Consider the following 22,145-nt stretch of genomic DNA (forward strand, 5'->3'; position numbering starts at 1 on the left):
GGCTCATCTGAGCAGGTGGTGAATCAGTAACATCAGAAATGTAACAAAAACTGGTCTTGTCATCACTGAAAAAAAAGTACATTTTCCTCTAATTAAATCTCCATACCCTAAAAACTGTCTTCGTACTATCCTGTTTTTGATAAAGGCATTCTTCAGATTAGAATAATCAAGTCTAGCAGTGCTATTATATCTACTTCGATAGGTTAGAAAAAATTGCTGTAAACAGTTTAGGGAATATTACCAGACCTTAGAAAAAAGCTTTTATAAGATTTATTTCACATATAATTCATTGAGAGATTGACTTTCATTTCTTGGATCACTAAATTTAAATTAAAATGTGTTCTGCTGAAACAGTTGGTGAAACCAAAGTCAGTCAGAAAAAGGCTATACATTTATACACTCTGCCACGAACTGCATATTCTTCAGTATTAGTTTCCCTACTGAAAATCATAGGAGTTGACTAGCAAACATGCTCAATACTTGCAAGCTTGAAGGAAATGGAAACCATTTGAGTATTCAGTATTTCCATTAAGCAGAATATTAATCTTGTTTTTTCTATTTCACTTACCCCACCTGTTTAAAAAAATAAAAGCGCCTTATGGGACATCTGAGAGTTTGTTAGTCTGTAAAAACCTAGAATGACAGAATAATTTAGGTTGGAAGGGATCTCTGAAGGTCACCTGGTCCAGCTGCCTGCTTGAAGCCAGTCCAGTTGTATCAAGTTACTCAGGCTACACCAGTTCTTTGTCTCGCTTCATTTTATGTCTACACAAACACCCATGCCGTAACAGTACATGACAGCAGGAACAAACCTGGGAACAGACTTTGAATAAGCATCTCTATTAGATGTGTAACCACAACCTGAATAGAACCACTATTCCACCTGAATAGTGGAAGTCTATAACAGGAAGAAGAAAGATGACTTGGAAAAGTTATGTTAAAAGTATTATCACATGCTTTTTTGTGGCCAATACAGAATTTCATAAACTGATGGACTGAACCATCTGCTACTATTGCGGCTTACTGGCACTATCAGCAGATTCTCTTATGGATAGTTAAAATTCTTGTCACTTGGCAATCTTTCAAGTTTTTCCGTACCTGCAAATCTTGAAAAACAAAATCAGAAAACCTGCAATGGAACAGAAACCCAAGCTGCATGCTCAAGTTTAAGTGCCACACTTCACTAAGTGTCCTGATTTCACCTTGGGCAAACCTTCACCTTAAAGGAATAAGCTAGAGAGTGAATCCACAGATAATAGTCTGTTGTACTCAAATTCTGTTACACTGTTTTTGTAGAGATAAGCACTATCTAAATATCCAGAGACTGGAAAACCTGGAGAGTCTATTGATGCTATACAAATAGAACACTAATGTATACAAACCCATAGATGAAAGGGAAAGGAGCAAGGAGAAAATTCTTATACAAACAGACCTTCAGTGATCTTTAATCAATAGAAATTAACTTGCAGGTGTGCAAAATGAAGAGAAACTAACATTAATGTAATCTTTTCCAGCCAACAAAAAGGCCTGGTACAGACTAGAAGTATCCATACCTATTAAACAAAAAAGGTAACACAGGTAGACACTGCAGGGATTTCAGCCTGCTGCAAATATGTATCAGTATAGCTCCCACCTTGTAAACCTTTATAGCAATACATTGAAAAGTCGTTAACAGGTTACAGTAGTACTGCTCACCCTTGTTTTAAAACAAGACAGTATCACAATACTTTTTGTTCTCAAAACCATCCTTTATACTTTAAAGAAAGTATATTTTGCTGATAGGCAGCAAGAAACATCTTTGTTTTACAATTTTGAAAGTCTCTCCTAAGAATGGTCAGTCTGGCTATTAACTGAGGCACAGTTTTGCCAGAAGAAGTCATACCTTTCTTCTTTTTCCTAGAGACTTAGCAAGAGACATGCACAGTCTAATGATCAAGATTTTTTTAGTAACATAAATTAATCTAATCTGCTAATGAAAGAACGCTTGCAAAAAGGTGTTTAAATACTATCACAAAATATCACTGACACATTAAGTTAGAAATCTTAACATACTATTAAAAATGACACATGGCAATTTGAGAGGGCACAGTGCCGAGGCTCCGAGTGATCTTTTCTGACACATTTCACTGCCAAGGGGAGACATCTGCAGCAAGACGCTAATGAATTGTTGAGGGCACCACAGTATCAGTATGTCAGCATCAAGAGGTTGTACAATTTCTGAGCTCCTAATCTAGTTTTATATTGTTTACGTTATTTAAAAAAAACAAACAAACAACAGAAATTTGGGTACAAATGACTCAGCATAAAAACTTGTATTGCTTACAGTCATTCCCTCACACCAAGTTTTCTTTGGACATAAGCTTCATTTTACAACAATTTTTTGATCATCAAGCTATGTTCAAGTGCCCTCTTGACAGCATCTGCTCTCGTGAAGTTCCACTTAAAAACAAAAATGAAAAAATCCATAGATGCTGAACACATCTATTACAGTGTTTACCTTCACAAGCATTTTGTAGAGGATAGCATTTTGATTGCCCAAACCTAAGAAGCAATGAGATTACTAGATAACATAGACTAGGATGAAGTGTAATCTACTGCTAAAATTCACTCCCACTCTGACCCAGTTAATATTATGTTTCTTGACACACGGAGGCAGCTTTGAACAGGTGTGGGTAGGTCTCCATCAATCCAGCTTGTTGTCTGTCCAATGGTTTGAAAAATAATGGAATAGTTTTCTCTATATACTCACTATTTTATCTGGCAACATCCGCTGAAATGGTGGAAAAGCTTTAAAATAATACTTTTTTTTTTTTTTTAATATGAGAAGTGATACAGCTTTTTACAGTCTGCACTTCTAAACAGAAAATCTCATTTTTTCCGAGAAAAACATACTGGGATACTTATCCACATGTTCTCTTGCAAGTCATTAATGCTGTAACCAACCTGCAAGTACACATTATTTGGAAAACTCCTGAGAAGCATTTAGGGCTTAACCCATTTGGTTATTCCCTTAAAATAAAAAAGCCAAGAGTGGGAAGGAGCTTGATTTCGAATCACTTCAACCTGAATTACAATTATTTAGTTTACATTTAAGGCTCTAATGTGCTTCAGCTCAGAGACAAACACCAAACTTCTGAAACGCTGCAACTAAAAATGCAGTCTGTTATTGAACAGTGTCATGATCAGAAAACTTTTTTTTTTTTTGTAGAATAACAGTTATGCTATGGACTTTACTCCAATAGATATGAGAACCCAAATAATCTTTACCCTGAAACAGAAATATATACAAGCACAAGCAAAAAGTTTCAGATATACACCATATGCAGACAAAAAATCCCTATATTTTTGCACCTCAACTGTTTCAAAGCTTTCTCAAAATGAATCCTTGTTACCAGATGTTTAAACAACTCTATTAGCACAGTGCTAGGCTTTACCATCCCAAGGTTAACTGAAAGCATCTTTCACTTAGAGAGACTGAATAAATATTCATTGCTACACACATATTTCAGAAAAAAATAAGTTTTTTTCCATTTCAAAGGTTGAACACCTGAACTTCTTGTTTAGCATCATATAAAGCTGTTCAGAAGTCAGCCTACGACAATACTAAGGTGAGAACAACACACAGGCAAAAGTATGCTTTCATTTATCTGCAAGTGCAGGTTTTCTGCAGGTATCACAGCTGCCAAGGAACTTAAACTACCACTGTGTTGAGCAATTGGGATACAGTAGGCCTTACTAGCTCAAAACCACTGCTATATAAACACAGATATGCTGTGTTCAGTATAGGTTTATTCACACATACTATGAACAAGCTAGTAAACCCACTCTGATCCAAGAGTGGCAGATCCAAGCTATAAGCAGAGTCAGCTTGGATCTGCCATAACTTACTAATTTTAACCTGTTTGGCACCAGCATTGCCAGACATCAGCTGGCTTCATGAAGCATTGCTTGGTTGTCAATGAATTTCCCTCTTCAGTAAGCCTGATGAGCTTGGTCTCATTATCACAAGAGCCAAGAGACGTTTATCACAGGATCACAGAATTTTCAGAGTTGGAAGGGACCTCTAGAGATCATCCAGTCCAACTCCCCTGCTAAAGCAGGATTGCCTAGAGCACATTACTCAGGACTGCATCCAGGCGGGTCTTGAAAATCTCCAGAGAAGGGGATTCCACAACCTCCCTGGGCAGCCCATTCCAGTGCTCTGTCACCCTCACCGTAAAGAAGTTTTCCCTTGTATTTGAACCAAACTTCCTATTTTCTAACTTGTGCCCATTACCCCTTGTCCTGTTACTTGGAACCACTGAAAAGAGGGCTCCATCCTCCTTCAACCCACCCTTTAGATACTTGTAAGTGTTAATAAGGTCTCCCCTCAGCCTTCTCTTCTCCAGGCTAAAGAGTCCCAGCTCTCTCAGCCTTTCCTCATAAGGCAGATGCTCCAAGCCCTTAATCATCTTAGTTGCCCTTCGCTGGACTCGCTCCAGCAGTCCCCTGTCCCTCTTGAACTGGGGAGCCCAAAGCTGGACACAGTATTCCAGTTGTGGCCTCACCAGTGCAGAGTAGAGGGGGAGAATGATCTCCCTTGACCTACTGGCCACAATGTGCTCAAGCTAAAAAAGCCACCTCAAGTAATAAGCACTGGGGAAAAAAACTCTTTCTGAATTTGCTTTACCAGAAACTTAAAGATGACAGTGAAGACAGGTCAGCTTTGACACGGTTTCTGCTGAACTGGGCAATGGGACTGCAAAAAGACCCCATACAGACAAGCACGCAGCTTTTAAGTGAAGTAGTAAAGAAATATGAGCACTGTGAATGTGTAAGTGTCCTGCATAGTTAGCCCACTCACTAGCCAGAATTAGGCATGGAATAAGTTAAGGAAAAAAAAAAAAGAAAAAGAAAAAGACAATCCAAAACAGTGACAGATAAGCCCAGCAGCTGAAGAGTAGTCTGTTTCTACAAGAACCTTAATATTAAGGTGATGGATACTATGCAGGTTCTGATATGATCTTTGTGTCATGGTATATCAGCTATATCCAGTCCTCAATACCTCTGTGATGAAACAAGTTTGATGTTGGAGTACTAAAATATCTGAGATAGACAGCTGTCTGTGTTCATCTTGGAGAAAGCAGTATCATCATATTTGCTATGAGGACCGACAGAGAATATTGTCTACAGCTGACTGTGATGCCTGGCAAAGAGAAAGTGCAAGCTCATATACAAAACCCATAACAATTTAGAGTAACAATGACAATCTCTCAAAATCTAAAATTAATACCACTACTGTAGACATGAAAACGTTATAGCAGCATGGCCATTCATGTAATTATTCATTTTGTGACTGCATTGCAGCAGGGATTTTTTTACATCAGTAGGGGGCTCCAGTTCTGCAGCTTTTCATAATCTCAAAGTTGTACATGGAATGGAAGTATTCTTGGTGACGCCGACACAGGAGCGAAAACGCTTGCAGCTGCAGGACTATCACACAGAGGCAGAGCTGAGCAGATAGATTCAGTGCTCTCTGAAGCTGGTGCCTGACAAGAACCAAGACTACTAAAGCACAGGAAAGATATTTTATCTTGAAGATACCTTAGAAGTGAACAATTGCAATTATGCATAATTTCAATTTAAAAATAAGTCACCTTATGATAACTGATCAATAACAGCTGATTAAAGGGTAATGGTACAAAATGTCATTCAACACTGCATTTATAAATAACCTGGTCTTTATGTCACTAAAATGGACGTGCATTTTTATAACCCATAAATTCCAAACACAAAATAAATCTGTAAATAATTATAGCAGACTAGTATTATGCAAGTGTTTGTAAGATTCTCCATAGCACCTAACATATATTATGCTATATTGCATAGCTATATTTATTCTTATGTTGAAATACAAGTATCAGGACATCTCGATAAAACAAATAAATAGTTATGAAGAAACAGTTCAGACAGACCAGGACTTGAGCAGACACTTTTAAATATCACTCGTGGAGAATAACAGCTCAAATTTAAATGTAAAAACATGTTAGACTTGTGATGAGGCTCAGTCAGGCCCTATATGCAGCTGTTCAGAATTATGGTAGGGATCAGCTTGCAAATTGTTTAACATGGCTCAGACGATTCATTCTTAACTGTGGCCAATTAGTGTTGACAGCCTAGCTGCATTTGATTTAGAATACTGGAGGTAGACACATATGTTAAAATGAGGTTACTGAACTCTATTTAAAGAAGTTTTGCCCCATTATCAGTGAGCAAGCAAAACAGTTGAAGAAGGCTTACAGCTTCTCTTTACTAAGCCCAAGCAGAGAAGGCTGCAGATACATAATGTACTATCAGTGTTGGTAGAAAAACCAAACAGAATCTATGGAAAAGCTTTCTTCCCTATAGAATAACCAACCTTCACTTTTTTTTAAACACTTAGTACATACATTCTAGAGGTGGAAACTTTACAGACCTATTTTCCATTTCATATGGAATAACATTAGAATAATGCATTTGTTATATTAACCAGGTGTACTTTAAAAGCCAAAAGAAGTTGTTCATATCTGGAGAAACAAACACACAAAGCTTAGATTTAATCTTACTTGCAAAATTTTTACTCTGCTTAGCAGAATGATAGCAACGTGTAAAAAGAAGCTACTTTTCTCAATAACTTATGCAAATATCCTCTAAAAATCCAAGATTACTTACAAGGAAACAATTTTGAGAACACCTTTGGAAGAATGGCAGAGACTCCGAATCAAATGCTGATTGCATCGGGAAAGTATGAAGAATATGTAAGACGGCAGAAGCATCTTTGCTGACAAGTAAATCAAATCAATCTTTGACTGATTGTCAATAGAATAAGCAGGGAAATCCAGACAAAACTCAGGCAGTCAATCATTACTATAAATTTTATCAGATTCCTCAAAAAGAGGCTAGCTCTGAAGTAAGCACGACTGCTTCTTTAGTTGGTGTCCATTTGGTGCAGCCCATTAATAATATCTATTGTAGCACAACCATTTCTACTTATCTGATGATTAAATTACCTGTTAAAATATCTGGGCGTAATAAAAGTGGATCAGTCTCAATCATACATTTTCTTTTATTTTCTCCTAACAATAGCCTGACCAGACAAGAATTTGACTGATCATGTTCATTTCGCACAAGATTCTACATAATATCACCTTTTAATTAACAACTTGTCATGAGTGCCATCAAACTAATCCTTACATATATAGGTAGCTTCCATTTTTATCTACAAAATACAGATATTTATACAGTATGCCACCTGAATGCCAAAAGGTTCCAATGTTTCCCATATTCCCCCATGGTATATAAATTATAAAAAGACGACTAAAATGAAAATAAGATGTCCAAGTACACCAGAAACTGCAGTTAAATAATGTTTTCTAAGCAACCTGTGTAGAAAAACAGAAGCCATTCAAAATTGACCACCTACTTGAGACAGTATCAAATTAGATAAAAATCCTTTTCCTATTTTGGTAGTCAGTTGTCTCCTTGTAAAACATGGTATTACATAAAAAACTCTTTACAAACACTTAAAACAGCTGCTAGGGCAAGCTTGGACCATGATGCCATCTTAATAAACAAAAACAAGCAGATAACCAGCTCTATGCAATTAGTGCATAAACTAATGGTCTGCAGTTAAAATATCAGACTAAAAAAAAGGAAAATATATGTTTCACATGTTGATAATCCATTCCAATTTCACTAGGCTTATCTACACTGCATTTCTTTTAGTGTTCTTTCAATCAGCTGAAAAACAGTCAGTGTGTCAATGTTTCTTGTCAGGATGTTTTACCTACAACTTAAACATGACCAATACTGATTTTTCTTCTTTTCTGTTTTTTAATATGTTTACATATCTTCTGTAATTAAAAATAATTGCTACTTTTTAGAATTGTTTCCATTTTCCAGTGGAAAACAAATTCTTCAAAGCAAAACAAAGGCAGGCAGAAACAAATGACTGATATCCAGCTTCCTTTAAGTGCTTGTCTTTCCTCTCTCCATTCCACTGTACTGATCTCTTATAATTCTACATTGCTGATTCTCATTGCCAAACTATTAAAAATAGTACTGGACAACTTTACTCAGTTTTCTCTACTAACCAGATGAGATATGGGTGAAATCATTGCTTTAACATTATAGTATTTTAATGTTCAATTACTTCTGTGTTATTTAACCATATTAGACACAGTTGAATGTCAAAATCTTAGACAGGGGAAAACAGTAAAAATACTTTCCTTGTTTTTACAGTAGCTTTAGGATATATTAATTACAAAACAAGGTAACACTTCTTGGTGTTATCAGCCAGTCACCACGCCACAGCAAGCTCTCAATGAAGGTAAACCAGCACCCTAAATCCTGGCCCCACAGCCTCACAGTTTCTCTCCTGAAAACTAATTGCAGAGTGAAAGCAAGCAATGGACACATTTAATCTTGCTGGGTTAAGCCATTTGGTAATAAGCGCTCCACACTGAAAATGAGAAGGTGACAGGGCTGCAGAATTGGAGTTTCTCCAGCTTTCACACCACCCGCTCTTCTGTTTGGGAGAAGCTGGCCAGGGCACGGGGGCCGGTGGGGACACAGGAGGCGGCGTGTGAAGGAAGGTGACAGGAGGACACAGACAGCACCAAGGCCCACAACAGACCCAGGCCAGCCAGTCTGAGTGTCCTCAGGTCTGTTCATGACACAAGATGTTTTGGCAAGTTGTTTTCATACAGACTCTTACCGTCTCATAAGTTTTTGATGAGGAGTAGCACAGTTACTTTTGATACTTCTCCATATGTATACTTTCACCAATAGTTACCTCAAAAAAATTTTTTTTAAAAGTTCAAGTGGAAGCAGTCTAATAACTGTAAAGCAGACCTCGTAACTTCCAAGGGCCAAGGCACCTGGAGAACTATCACTGACAACAGCAAGTGTACACACAGGCTCATTCTTTTAACTTCAAAAGTGGCTACAATTTAGAAGAAGAGACTGCTAACTAAATTTAGCATCTGTACAATTTATGACATACTACATGTTAAGGTGTTACAAAAGAAATTTTGTATGAGAAAAGGAGTTGCGGAAATTCAAGGAACTGTTAATGTGCAATCCAGTACCCAAGTGAGCCCCAGGCAGCTATTATTTTGCACTACAGACCACATCCTACGCATTAAATTAGTATTTTTCAACTAACCAAGAGGCTAACCACTTACTGAGATAATGGCTTTCACTAAACTGAAGGAGAAAAACACTGCCTCTTAATTCACTGCACAGTATAGCCACTAACTCAAAATACAGAACAGAAATTAAGGGATAAATCTGCTTAGATGAAAGCAAAATGCAGAGTGACAAAATGGCCTCATGTAAGAGCAGAATGTTGTAATTTCAGTCTTTATATATGGCACGTAAACGGCAACTTAGTTAAAAAGAAAAGAATGCGCAGAATATGTACCAAATCAACAGAACCATTCTGATGTGGAAGTAGTTCATTAGGCAATTCCCACTCAAGAAAAATCTGTATACTTAAATGCACTGATGCACAGAACATACCTTTGCAATGTGGTCACTCTGCAGCTGCTAAGTACATATCCAGCCAAACGGTAGGAATCTCTGCATCTCCACTAACTGAAGTGAGAGATGGGAAAGCTGGAGGTCTGACTGGTATCAGATTCACTCCTTCTCTTCCCCTCTCCCAAGTTTCAAACTGAGAGGAATTTAAACCAGCAAAATATTTTACCTTAGATAGCAGAGATTATGACACTTGACAAGATACAGATGCTGCTCTCAAACACCCTGACAAAAACACAGTAATAAACACAAAAGCATAAGGATCATAAAACTAGTAGACTACGTGTGCACAGCTGTTCCAGGGCATCAGTAATCCCAGGCCATCTTGGATGAAAAGGCACTGCGAAATATAATTAGAAATCTTTCTGCCATATTGAAACTTCCCATCAGTGAAGCTGGTATCTGCCTAAGACTGGTCCTGCAAGCATTTGTGATGTGACAGTGACAGATACAGTAGAAGACAGGCAGCCATGGGTACTTGTTACTTCCAGTCTACCATGGATGTGGCAGCAGCCTATATATGAGCAAGTGAGAACAGGATCTTGAGCCCAGCACAGGCTTATAATTCGGGGGGGGGGGGGGGAGGGGGGAGGGGGAGAAAAAGAAAAAAAGACACAAGAGAGTAGTTTCTTTTTCCTTTGCCACTGCCATCTTATAAGGGAGCATCTTGGAATCTTTCTATGCGTTTCTACAATTTACACAGGCTGGTGAATTAGAAAGCACCTGAAAAATAAAGGAACAGTACTGCCAGCCACAGCTTTTAAAGGAACAGAAAAGAGAATAATCTGTAGCCGAAAGGAAGAGAGGAACGAAAAGTCTTGACCTTGCTTATTTATCTCGTGGACAAGTGATTTAGCATACACAAGAATGTCAAACTTATGAAAGGGACAAATCTTAGAAATGTTTAATTGATTCAGCTTTATATAATCTTAAAAAGAAGTTAGCACAATGCACGGGGCTAAAAAAAAGAAAATATCACCTTTTGGGTCTGCAACAGATATTCATGAAGAAAGGATAAATTTTACAGAAAAGCAAAGTCAAGATCTGCCAGGAAGCAATTAGCATGTAAAAACAAACAGCTTATTTATAGCACATAGGTTATGACAGTGTTAAGATTAGATCAACTTGACTAGGTAACTGGACACGATACTAGCCCAGTTGCATAAGGTTCTCTCCAAATATCACTTAGGAACACAAATTCACAAGAAACCCATCCTTAATAAAGAGGAATTAACAATAGCTTAAGTGAAATAAAAGTTTCTAAATCAGCAGGACTGACCACGTACTAAATATTGATCATAGATCGTTTTTGCTGGCCTTCTTTAAAGACTTAAGTAACTGTATTAGTGCAGAAAGGAATCGATACACTAGAAATTCACAGGAACAGTTCTTGATGAATTCTGAAGAAATACCCTCACAAGATGATCTATGAGTAACCTCTGGGAAGGAGAACTGCACGTCACCCTGTACTGAGATAATCAGTTATGAATTGAAAGACGCGTATATCGTCTTCATATGATTTGTATTTCATTACCTTCCTTCGCGCAACTTGCTTTAGATAATAAATCTTATTTCTGGAAACTAATTTGAAGCCTGGATTCCACTTTCTGGTTTTTGTCAGTAAACTACCAGCAGATCTGCACAACATTGTAGCGACTGGTAGGTCAGCAACTTCAACCTAGCCCAGGGGAAGGACAGCGATGCCACGCAATCACACCAAAAGCATGCCCTATACCTCTGTGGTAAGCAGGTGGGCAAGTGGACCCTTGCAGTAACGGGGGACGGGAAGACCTGCAGAGAGCCCAGCTCCCTCTCCCCACTTCTGCAACAGTTATTTTCCAACACAGTCAAAGAAGGGAAAAGTAGATACCTTCCCTGTAAGTGAGATTACTGGTTTTGAAAAAACAAAAGTAATGCTGGAGTGGAGCATCTCCCTTATGAGGAAAGACTGAGGGAGCTGGGTCTCTTTAGTTTGGAGAAGAGGAGACTGAGGGGTGATCTTATTAGCGTTTATAAATATATAAAGGGGGAATGTCATGAGGATGGAGCCAGGCTCTTCTCAGTAGCAACCAATGATAGGACGAGGGGTAATGGATTCAAGCTGGAACACAAGAGGTTCCACTTAAATTTGAGAAGAAACTTCTTCTCAGTGAGGGTGACAGAGCACTGGAACAGGCTGCCCAGGGAGGTTGTGGAGTCTCCTCCTCTGGAGACATTCAAAACTCGCCTGGACGCCTTCCTGTGCAACCTCATCTAGGTGTTCCTGCTCCGACAGGGGGATTGGACTAGATGATCTTTTGAGGTCCCTTCCAATCCCTAGCATACTGTGATACTGTGAACAAGTATTATGGACAAGAGGTATTTTTAGTTAGTTATCAACTGCATTTAATTGTTTGGAAAGCTCCTCTTTAAAGATGGTTTTCAATCCCTGCCTTTTGGTGGAAACAGCAACATACCAGGAGGATTACAGCATATTAGATACAATTGGATATAAACAGTATTTTTACAGAGTAATCCTCTGCAGGTTACATATCAGATAACCAGTTATTTAGAAATAAAAATTTATCCATATAACTAATTTAACTGGCAGCATTTAATTCTGCTTCCCTTTACCATTCCATAGCAGAGACAAACAGCAGCACCAGTTGCAAAGCATCTGTGTCTAGCACAGAAAAAAAGAGTGTTCTCTCAACTGTCAGGCACCAGCATTAGCAAGTTGTATATTTCCCAAGTAGGGATCCATTCCTTATTCATTTCCTCTAATTTGGCAATTGCTCTTTGAACAGCAATCCCATTGCATTGAATATTCTTGTTCTTGCACTTTCCTAAAGTTCAAACAATCCCTCACGTCACAGGGAAAAGAAGCTACCATTGGATCTGGTCTCCCACATCTTTGGCACTGAAAAAGATACAAAAGGCTAAGTGACCTTAAACAGCAACCCAACAGCTGGGATGCTATTAATTTCCTTTGAATTATTTGGTATCCATAGCACAACTACAGCTAAAGAGAAGATAAAAATCCACGTAAGAACAAATTTTAGTAGAGATGCCTATCCATAGCAGTTCTTCCCCATGGAATACTGGAACAGATATGCTTTTTTACTAGGAAAAGCAACACACAGATGTTTAAATAGGTTAAGGATGGAAAGGGAATTAATTTGGGAATATATCATAATTAAATTCTCTTTATTGGCTTCCATCTTGATTCTTCTAACAAAAATCTCCCATGTATAAACTACAGGCAAATGCTGTATTGCTTGGGGCTGTGTGGCCTTTTCAGAGATTTTTGCATAGAAAAAGCAAGATTTCCTTTCAATGTTAAGCACAAAGGAGTTACTTATTGCTTGTTATGTCCATAGAAACAGTATATATAAATGCTTGCATTTCCTGTTTAATGGAAAAAAAAATATCCCAGTGCCTAAAGCTAAAAGACTCCTTTTGATCTAGTAAAAATCCTTATCTGAATTTGCCAGGGAATTCAGCAGAAATATCGAGGATGCAGCTTTAACGCTGGAGGGCTGCAGTTCAGCCTTCACTGCTCATTCCCAGCTCCTCCATCTTCTTCCCACTCCTAGCATTAGCACTCATGCAGTGTCAATTGTGAGTTGTTTCAGGAGGCTGCTAATGATGAAGATTAACCTGGAAAGCGATGTTTTCTGACCAAACCAGCTCCTTGAACTGGCTTGCCGTATGGTCTCATGATTATCAACAGTGGTTCAGGGACAGGAACACAGCAGTCAGGACTTGGGTTGGCTTACACTGCAAAGTCACACCATGACTTGCTTTCACTTTTCTTGGACCACGTACACCTGACCCCAACAGTCTCGGCACCAGCACTTGTAGTTTTGGAGTAAGACATCACCGTTGCAACTGAAACAGGCTCCCTCACTCCACCATGGTAGTCTGCAATCAGCTGTAGATCTTGTGGCTGTCATAGCCACTAGAATGGATACAAATGAGGCAAAAGTATTCTTGTGGCAGAGCACAGAATTCTCACACTTCTTAGTGACATCACTGCAAAAGGTTTTCACTCTTTAACATGTTTTGATAAAGAATGAGATAGAGAAAACACCTTTCTGTGGAATTTAAACTAGTCACAGTGTCATCACAGCAAACTGAGCACCAACAGGCAATCCTTACCAAGCTTATTTTCACTTTATTTGGTAAGGTTCCTGACAGCAGAATCTCCTATGTATGCTCCACTAAACTTTCATATTTTATGGACTACATTACTACACGGCCTCCCTCTGTTTCATAAGTGTATTCCCACACAATGCCATAAAATCCTGTTTAATTACCTACTCTACATTTCTTCTACATTAATACATTATCTTTACCAAGGTGAAGCTAACAGTCCCAAGGCTGGTCCACGAAGGTTAGTTTCCCTTGGCTGTCTCTATAGTCACCCCCAAGGAGATGATGACCTGATGGCACTACCACATCCATTTCGCCCTCTGCAATATATGTCCTCTGTGCTCCCTTCTCCCTGTCAGTGCTAATGTTTGATCCCTGATCAAACCATGTTGGGGAGCTAAATACCAGAAATACTCCCCTTCCCCGCCAAACCAACCCAAAACATTCTCCCCTCCCCCCCAAATAAAACTGAAGACTTCCTACTGATTCAGCTGCCCAAGGTTCAGAGAAACGTAAATTTAATAGATGGGGTGGGAACAGACACTGGTGGAAGGGAAACCTTTTGGCAGCAACTATAACCTCAAATCATACTCCGGGAACCAAAGCTAAGTCAACTATGAATAAAATCTATTGGAACTTGGGCTTCATTTCTTCTGAAGTTCATGTAGTCTAGTTTCCAAGCATAATATGCAGCTTAAGTAAAAGCATAATTTAAAACCAAATCATTGTAATTTAAGATGTTTATATTTGTAGGATAGGTAGAAAACTTTAATTTCTTTGGTCTAACTGTAGCAGCATATTGAGTAATCAATCACAAAACAAACAGTGCCAGAACATTCAGATTTTTACCAAGGTCCAAACAGTATCTTTAAAAACAGAACAATAAATACTTTATGCAGTAATTCTGGAAAACATGCACACTTTCTTTTGGCTCAGTGCACACATTGCAGCAGCAATTCATGAATGTTTTCCAAACGCCATACCATTAGAAAAGTGTTAGTACACAAAAACATAGGAACAACCCATAATAACAATTTGCTTTAAGTACCACCACCAACACAGAAGGAAGAGGCAGATGGATTCAGAGACTGGCATCATGACAAGAAGAAATACTGTTTCTTATAAAAGTCTGAGATCATATGGACAAAAAACTTCGGAACAAAAAGCAAAAAGAAATCAAAAGTCATCAACTCCAAGAGATACCAGGTGAAGTTAAAAGCTTGCACTCATCTATGATTCAGATTAGATCATGACAGCAGTTGAAAGTTATTGGACCTTTCCATAGAATACCAGGTCAAACTTCCTCCAGGACCCTCTCTAGCAACAGTACGTCTCAAAGTTGTGCTATACTGTATACATACACTCTGTATTTCCTTAGTCAAATACGCAGTTTCCTTCTCACAGTTTTATTATATTTTCTGACGATAACTCTCAAGGCCTGTTATGGCTGTAACCTTGTAATCAACTTACTGCCAGAAGCTAGCCAGTTCATAACTTCCTGTCCCCACCCCAGCGAATGATCTGAGCTCAAAAATGGATTTAACTTCCAGGGCCACTAGGTTTTATAGTAAAGTCAAATAGAGTGCAATGATTTCATGAAAACATGGTGTACAATGATAGGCATTTTTTCCTATATGTATCATTTATTATCATGTAAGATGGTGGCTCATTTGAAAAAAGCGCAAAGATAAGTCAAAAATAGGCGGCTGCTAGAGGTCCACAATGAATTTCAAATGATGTGGTTTTGTATGAAAAAAGTACAGTTCACTCTGTGACAGAAAGCTCCCTTCACCTGCAGAACCATGATGCAGAAGCACTGCAATTGCATGTCTACAGATAACGAGGCCCCATGCTCCCCTTTGGCTCTTTGATCTTCTCTACAGCCTGTGCCTTTTACATCCACAGACCTCTCTTCTCCCATTTTGCCACTGATTTTGTCCAGATCATTTAAAGATTTACTTTAAAAATAAAAAAAAGTTTTAAGCGACAGCTGGCAAAGCTAAACACACAGCAAATGTGATAACATGTTTTGTGTGACAAGTCTATACCTAAATGAAGTTCTGCTCACATTCAGTTCACATACATGCATAATTTAACAGAGGTTAAACTGTAATGCATAACTAACAACCATTATGTTAGAAACCTGGCAGAATTAGTTAAGCTCACCTCTTTATCCATACTCTCTAAATCCTCTTTACATAGGGTGTACAGGGGCATTGTCTCAGACATACTCGGCTGGCGTTTCCGCTTAGATGGACCAGGTTGCTCATCATTTTCACTCACTGGTAGGTCTTCTTCAAACATCTGCTGCTGATGTGGTTGAACAACTCTGAAAAATTTCAGGGGTCCCACATAAGAAATATTTACTTGATTTACAGCTTGTTTAGAAATAAAAACCTATAAACAATTTACGACTGCTGAATATCTATGTCTTTGCTTAATAGGATTCTGTGCTCATCAACAGAAGAAAGATCAAGTCTCCTAACGATTGCTTTTATTTTCAGTTGGATTGCTTAAGTTCTTATTCTACCTTTGACAAGTTACTCACTCTCTTGCCTTCCCATTGTTCTTGTAAATAACCAAACCTTTCCTGAGGCTAAGAGTTTCAGTAGCTGCAGGTGCATTGCCCCTAAAATACTTTAAAGATTGTACTCAATCAGAGTTTGTCTGTCACTTGACACATTTAACATTCAAGAAACAATTCTTATATTCTAATGTATTTTCCTGATCTATGTTATGCTTGTGTTTGTGAGTCTCAAAGTATACTTTTATATCTCTCAACCTTACAGACAAGAGGGTTTGCAAGTAGAAAGCTCATTTCTGCAGCCTCAGTCCTCAGACACTTCCCAGATGCTAAGCCTGGATGAGATGCGAAACAGACCATATTTCTTTTTTGGCTAGTGTATTCAAATATGGTAGCATTTTCTCTTAAGTTTGTATTTCATTATCTCGTTACTGTATTTAACCAGAACATGCAGATACAAAAAGGAATGTCAAAATGTTCATAAAAATGGATAAAATAATTATAACTTCATGAGAATTGCTTTATAACAGTAATAAAAAGATAGATCACGTCTAGAACAACAGCAGGAGACTTCTACCTTTCTTGGGCACCTTTTTTGTGAATATTACTTAACTATTAAAGTCTCAGAGAAGCTAAAACTGCTACACAATACAGTTTAACTATGAATATTGGGCTGTCACACTAACCTCCTGGAACACATTATCGTAGCTCAACACCACCCAGAATCCTATTCAAAGATGTCAGGTCATAAAGCTCATGAATCACAAATTATTTACGTTAGCCACAAGATTGTGCATGTGTGGAATAATTACCACAAAAAAGTATAAAAGTGACTGTATTTGAAATCAGAAGCTGTTTCAAATTGTAACTACCAAGTGAGACACCATCAAGTTGTTTCAGAAGGTGGTGGCAATTAAGAAAGGGTACAGCGTGGTCTCTGTTGACAAGAGTTTCGGAGCAGGATGGCTGCTTCTCATTGAGCTTGGATTTTCAAGAAATAGCTTTAGATCAGCAGCTCCACCCAAAAAAGCCATTAAATTACATAAATCCAGTCACACATAAGGTTCTACAAAATAATTTCTCCGCTTGTGAACTTGACAGGTTCTTAAGAAGGCCACCTCAATAACTTTTTCTACATCGGTCCTTCAATGTATGAAATCTGAAAGCCACACAAAGCTGTGAATAGAGCTCATTTTGAGGGCTTATATTTTTTTAAATATACAACTCTCTCCTCTCAGATCCCATGGATAGGTGCAGGAGATGCAAATTCATTTTTGAATTAGGGGTGGTGGGGAAGAGAGCCACACCACAGCACTGTTCTGGCTAGCACAGCAATCTGCTGCAGAAGACCCCCATCAGCTCAGCACTACTCAGCAGCAGAGCAGAAATGTTCCCCTTTGCAGTTTGGAATTTCTGTACACTGGAATTTCCTGTGAAGCCAAAACAATGATTTAGATGTTGTGGAAATGAATTAACCAAACTGTTTTCTGTTAGAGATTTTCATTACAGTTGAACAGCTTCCCCCCCCCAAAGTTTTCTATTTTACAAGACCACATGGTTTTCTTTTGCTATTAAACTGCTCCCGGATAATAATTTTCATAGGTAAAAAAGGAAAAAAAATACAGCATTCCACTATATTTTTTCTTTTAAAACAGGATTTCCATGCGTTTTTAATAGGTACCCTAGCCAAAAGAAAGGTGGTGATGTCATTTACATTCTTAGTAAAACAGAGAATGATAAAACAAAATGTATAAGCATCTTACACAACTGTATTAAAAACATGACAAGCTTGACCATGCCAAGAATTATACACAAGTTAAATGTAGCAAGCAGCCAAGCAGATTTGCTTAAACTAGAAATAAATATTGTATATATTTTTAAGAACACATCGTACTGATGACAGCAAGAACTCCTTCTTTTGCAGTTTCTGTATCATTGTATTCTTACTTATATTCTTTTTTGAACAGTTCAGAGGACATCACCCCTACCTTAACAAGTGGCAAAGGCAGGAATTATTTTGCATCATTATTTAATAAAAACTGTATTGACAGTTTAATTCTGGAGATACTGCATCCGTGATGAGGCATAGTTATGAACTTCTTTATTCTGAAGCAGTAATATGCAGAGATATTACAAATTTCAGGTTAAAGACTCCATCATTGTTAAAAAAAATACCCCCCCCCCCAAGAATAAAGTGTCAGGCCATCCTTGATCACATTATTATACACAAATATTATCTGTAAAATAACTGTGTCAATAGCTTCTAAAGGCTTCTGTCAGTTTTTTTTTTTTTCCTCCAGTATTTTCCAACTGTTACTAGATAAGAAACACTGGGACTTGTCAAAGCATTCCAAAGGGCAATATAAAACAAAGACTTCTTTAAGGTTTGTAAGAAACATTTTTATTTTATCAAAGACATTTTTCAGGCTTTACATTTTCAGTTGCTTGTTACGTTGATTAAAATTTAAAGACGTACAAATGCAGGTATTTACATTTACTTATAATCAGATGAGATTCATGACTACTTTTTCAAAAATAATACCATATTCAACCCTGCACAAGTTGGTTGGTGCTTGCCAGTCTTGCACGCACAAGGACATGCACGTGCACTAGAACTCACTGCATATACAGCGAGTTCAACATTTGTGGAAGTAACAAGCATCTTAACACTTTCATTGATACAGCATCAAGGCAAAAGCTAAAAATAGCATTATCATCATGAAAATGTTAAAAATATTTAAATTCCATTCATGGTTTCAATTTGGTACCTCATATTTTTGTTGTCATAACAAGACTGATAACATCAGATATGAAAACTTACATGCTTGCTGTTACAATTTAAGACACAAAAATTTTATAAGTGAAATTAATTTATATGAATCTTAAAAGAATTGCTTCAGCCACCAAAATTTGCTCAACACACCTTTTCAAACCAAACATTTGGTGCACCTCGGCATTATTTAAAACCAGAGTGCCACTTTTACCTTCTCACATGTAAATTATATCCATATTTTAAGCCTTGCTTCATCTGTTAGTGTATTATTAGGACTCACTAGAATTTAACTTGTAATATTATTTTTACTTCATTCTAGTCCAAAACGCCATTAACATTTTTTTGGACAACGCTACATTACACATCTCATGACCTGTTACAACTTCAGTGTTTACTGTAATGTTTGTAGAATACTATTTCCATATGAAAATGTAAATTGTTGAGATACATACGGAGTGTCAAAGCTCTGACACGCAGGTTATTTTTAAAGAGGAATCCTTCCTGTTCTCAGAGAAGAGCTCTTGCCAGCTGTCAGCAGCCACCCAGCAGCACTGCATTGCATTCCCTTCCCTCCTAGTACAGCTGCACGCTCTTTGCCACCCTTCCGCTCAGGCTGCAACAGCCATGACAAAAAGCAGGCGTTCAAGTCTCAGAGCTGAGCACGATGGCAAGATCTATGCCTGTCGCACAGAACGTTGGCCAAAGTAACTGAACCATCTGTAACTCACTGGTGACAGTTTCATTGCAAATTGTGTGTAGATATCTAAACTAATCATATCCTAATTTAAATAATGTTTCAAGTTGAATCCCAGAAAGAAATTAAAAATGTTGAACCCAAAATAAAAAAAAGTGAGAACTGAAACAGTTCTTATGAAATCGTACTTGGATAACTTGAAGCCCTTTTCAGTAACCAGCCTTGTAAGAGGTTCTGAGGACAAGAAGGTCTATTCTTTCAGTAAAAGACTGAGTACCATCGCTATGCCACGTGTAGCTACCACGTCCACAAAGGTTTCCTCTCACAGCAGTGCAATTTTCTTGCCCACTGCCTGAAATTCAGACTGAGATGAAGTTTTTAGAAACTGTCAAAGATTATTGGAGCCTGTGACTACACCCACCCACAACAGGAGCAGCTGTGAGTGTTCATAGCTTTATCTAACTCTGCTTAAATTAAACAGCTTATTTACGAATACTCTTATCTTTCTGTAGGAGGTGACCATAGGAGCACATGAAGTCTGTCAAGACACAAAAATACATTGCCCTCTACCTAGAAATTGCTGCACTAAAGTCAGTTTCTCTCAAGTCAAATCACATCAATTTTTAAATTGGATGTGAAGCTTTTTTTAAAAAGCTATCATTGATGTATGTATTAAGACAAAGCAAGGTGACGATACAGTACTTCTGCCTCAACTTTTGCTCAGTCAAAGCACAGCAAAGCTGTTCCTATTCAGCTTTTTCTTACTTCTTTACAGCCTTCATGCTCTGCTTGCACTGTAATTCCTACCCATTAAAACCAGTTAAAGCAGTATTTGATCATGGCACTGCTTTCTTCCTAGACTTTGCAAAGACACTCCTCATCTTAATTGAAGATAGCAGAACTCCTCTGAGGGATATAGACACGTCCCAATTAAGAGATCAGTGTTTACAGGTCACTAATTTTACCACTAGAACCAAATCAACAGGAAATTATGACAAAAATACTATTTCCCAGCATATATCTTATACTAATCTCTTTTCTTACAGCTGCTTAGTTATGGGGTGAAGTTGCAGCACTGAGTAATTTGAGTTACTTTCCTAGATTAAAGCATCTCAACCCTGACCATGGACAGTCAAAAAACGCTTAAGTGAAATAAGGGAGCAAAGAGATACAGTCTTGCTCCAACCCCAAAACTTGTCTGGGGCTCTGAGAAACTCAACTAAGTGGACAGCTGAAGTATCTTTCTTTCCTGTTCCATAAGATATTCAATGAAGAAGCACCTCTACATTAAAGAAAAATAGGCTTAGGTGTGGACCTAAGTCTTCAATTAAGTTGTTGACAAAGGCAGAACAAACATAAAAACCTATTCCTTTTAAAGTATTGAATGATGCATTAATATCAACATAAACCATTATATTGAAGCATCTTAGAAGTGTCATGACAGCTATATACACGTACAACCTTCCCAGCTCTATTTCTAGACAAATTCCTTTACACAATAATCAAGAAACGAAACCAAAAGCTTTTCAGCTCCTCTCTGGATACATGCTGCGTCTTGATTATTTAAAGTTTTTCCTGTTCATTTAACATGTCATAGTAAAGTAAAATAAAGACTTTAAAGACACAGTTAAAAAGGAACCGAAAACAAAATGTCTTCACAAACAAGAGAGACTCAAAAAACCCCCACCTGCGTTGACAGAAATAGAGAAGCTGAAATAAGAAAAAGCTTATAAAAAGATGACAACTGAAAAAAACATAGGTTGAAATAATTCAGCACCAGGAAGATAGAGTGGAAACGTAACAAGCTACACTAATATACAAAACCTTTATAAGTGATACACTGCAAAAGTGGCAGGGGAGGGAGAAGAAAGGTAGAAAACTGTGCATTTATAATTATGCCTTGTATTTTTGTGGTTTGGAAAACTGAATTGCTTTATAACAATTTCTATACTCTGATGACATTGTGCAAAGGAATTTTGATCTCATTTTACAAAAAGAAAAGCTTTGCCTTCAACTGGATACTTCTTTATCACTGGAGTCAACAAGCCTTGCTAAACTTGTTAGCATTCCAGATAGTGAGATCTTTTACGTAGATACTTAGAGATGAATTTTAGATATTTTACACCTCCTTAAGAGACAAGTGTTGTCATAGTAGCTAAACCAAATCCACAAATTTTGACAAAGTCCAGATGCTAGCATTTGTACTTCAAAAAGCAGGCTGCTTCCTCCTCCTGCTGCTTTAGTGTCTTGATTTAGTGACCTAAGGATTATTGATTAGCATGCATTCATATAGCCTTATTTAATAAGGCTCGGTTAGCTACACTCCTCTTCTACCACTTCTGATATTTCTCAAAACAAAACACAAACCTAATGTCTATCTGAAGGAATTGGGTGAAGAGGAAAATTTAACAAAACAAGAGCCAAATGCTATCATTTTATAGACATAAAACCAATCCAGTATT

At 37.7% G+C, this 22,145-nt stretch overlaps 1 protein-coding gene across 1 annotated transcript in view; it reads right to left on the reverse strand.

Annotated features, from left to right (window-relative positions):
* Nucleotides 1–22,145, reverse strand: part of CTDP1 (CTD phosphatase subunit 1) — a gene marked incomplete at its 5' end in the record, with an annotated part of 120,495 nt that overhangs the window by 50,912 nt on the left and 47,438 nt on the right. The window contains one exon of the mRNA XM_082499664.1: nt 15,859–16,021. Coding sequence (XP_082355790.1) covers nt 15,859–16,021 — 163 coding nt within the window. The remainder of the gene's footprint in view (nt 1–15,858; nt 16,022–22,145) is intronic.

The sequence above is a fragment of the Vanellus vanellus genome (genome assembly GCF_965231255.1).
Source record: "Vanellus vanellus genome assembly, chromosome: 2".
Taxonomy (NCBI): domain Eukaryota; kingdom Metazoa; phylum Chordata; class Aves; order Charadriiformes; family Charadriidae; genus Vanellus; species Vanellus vanellus.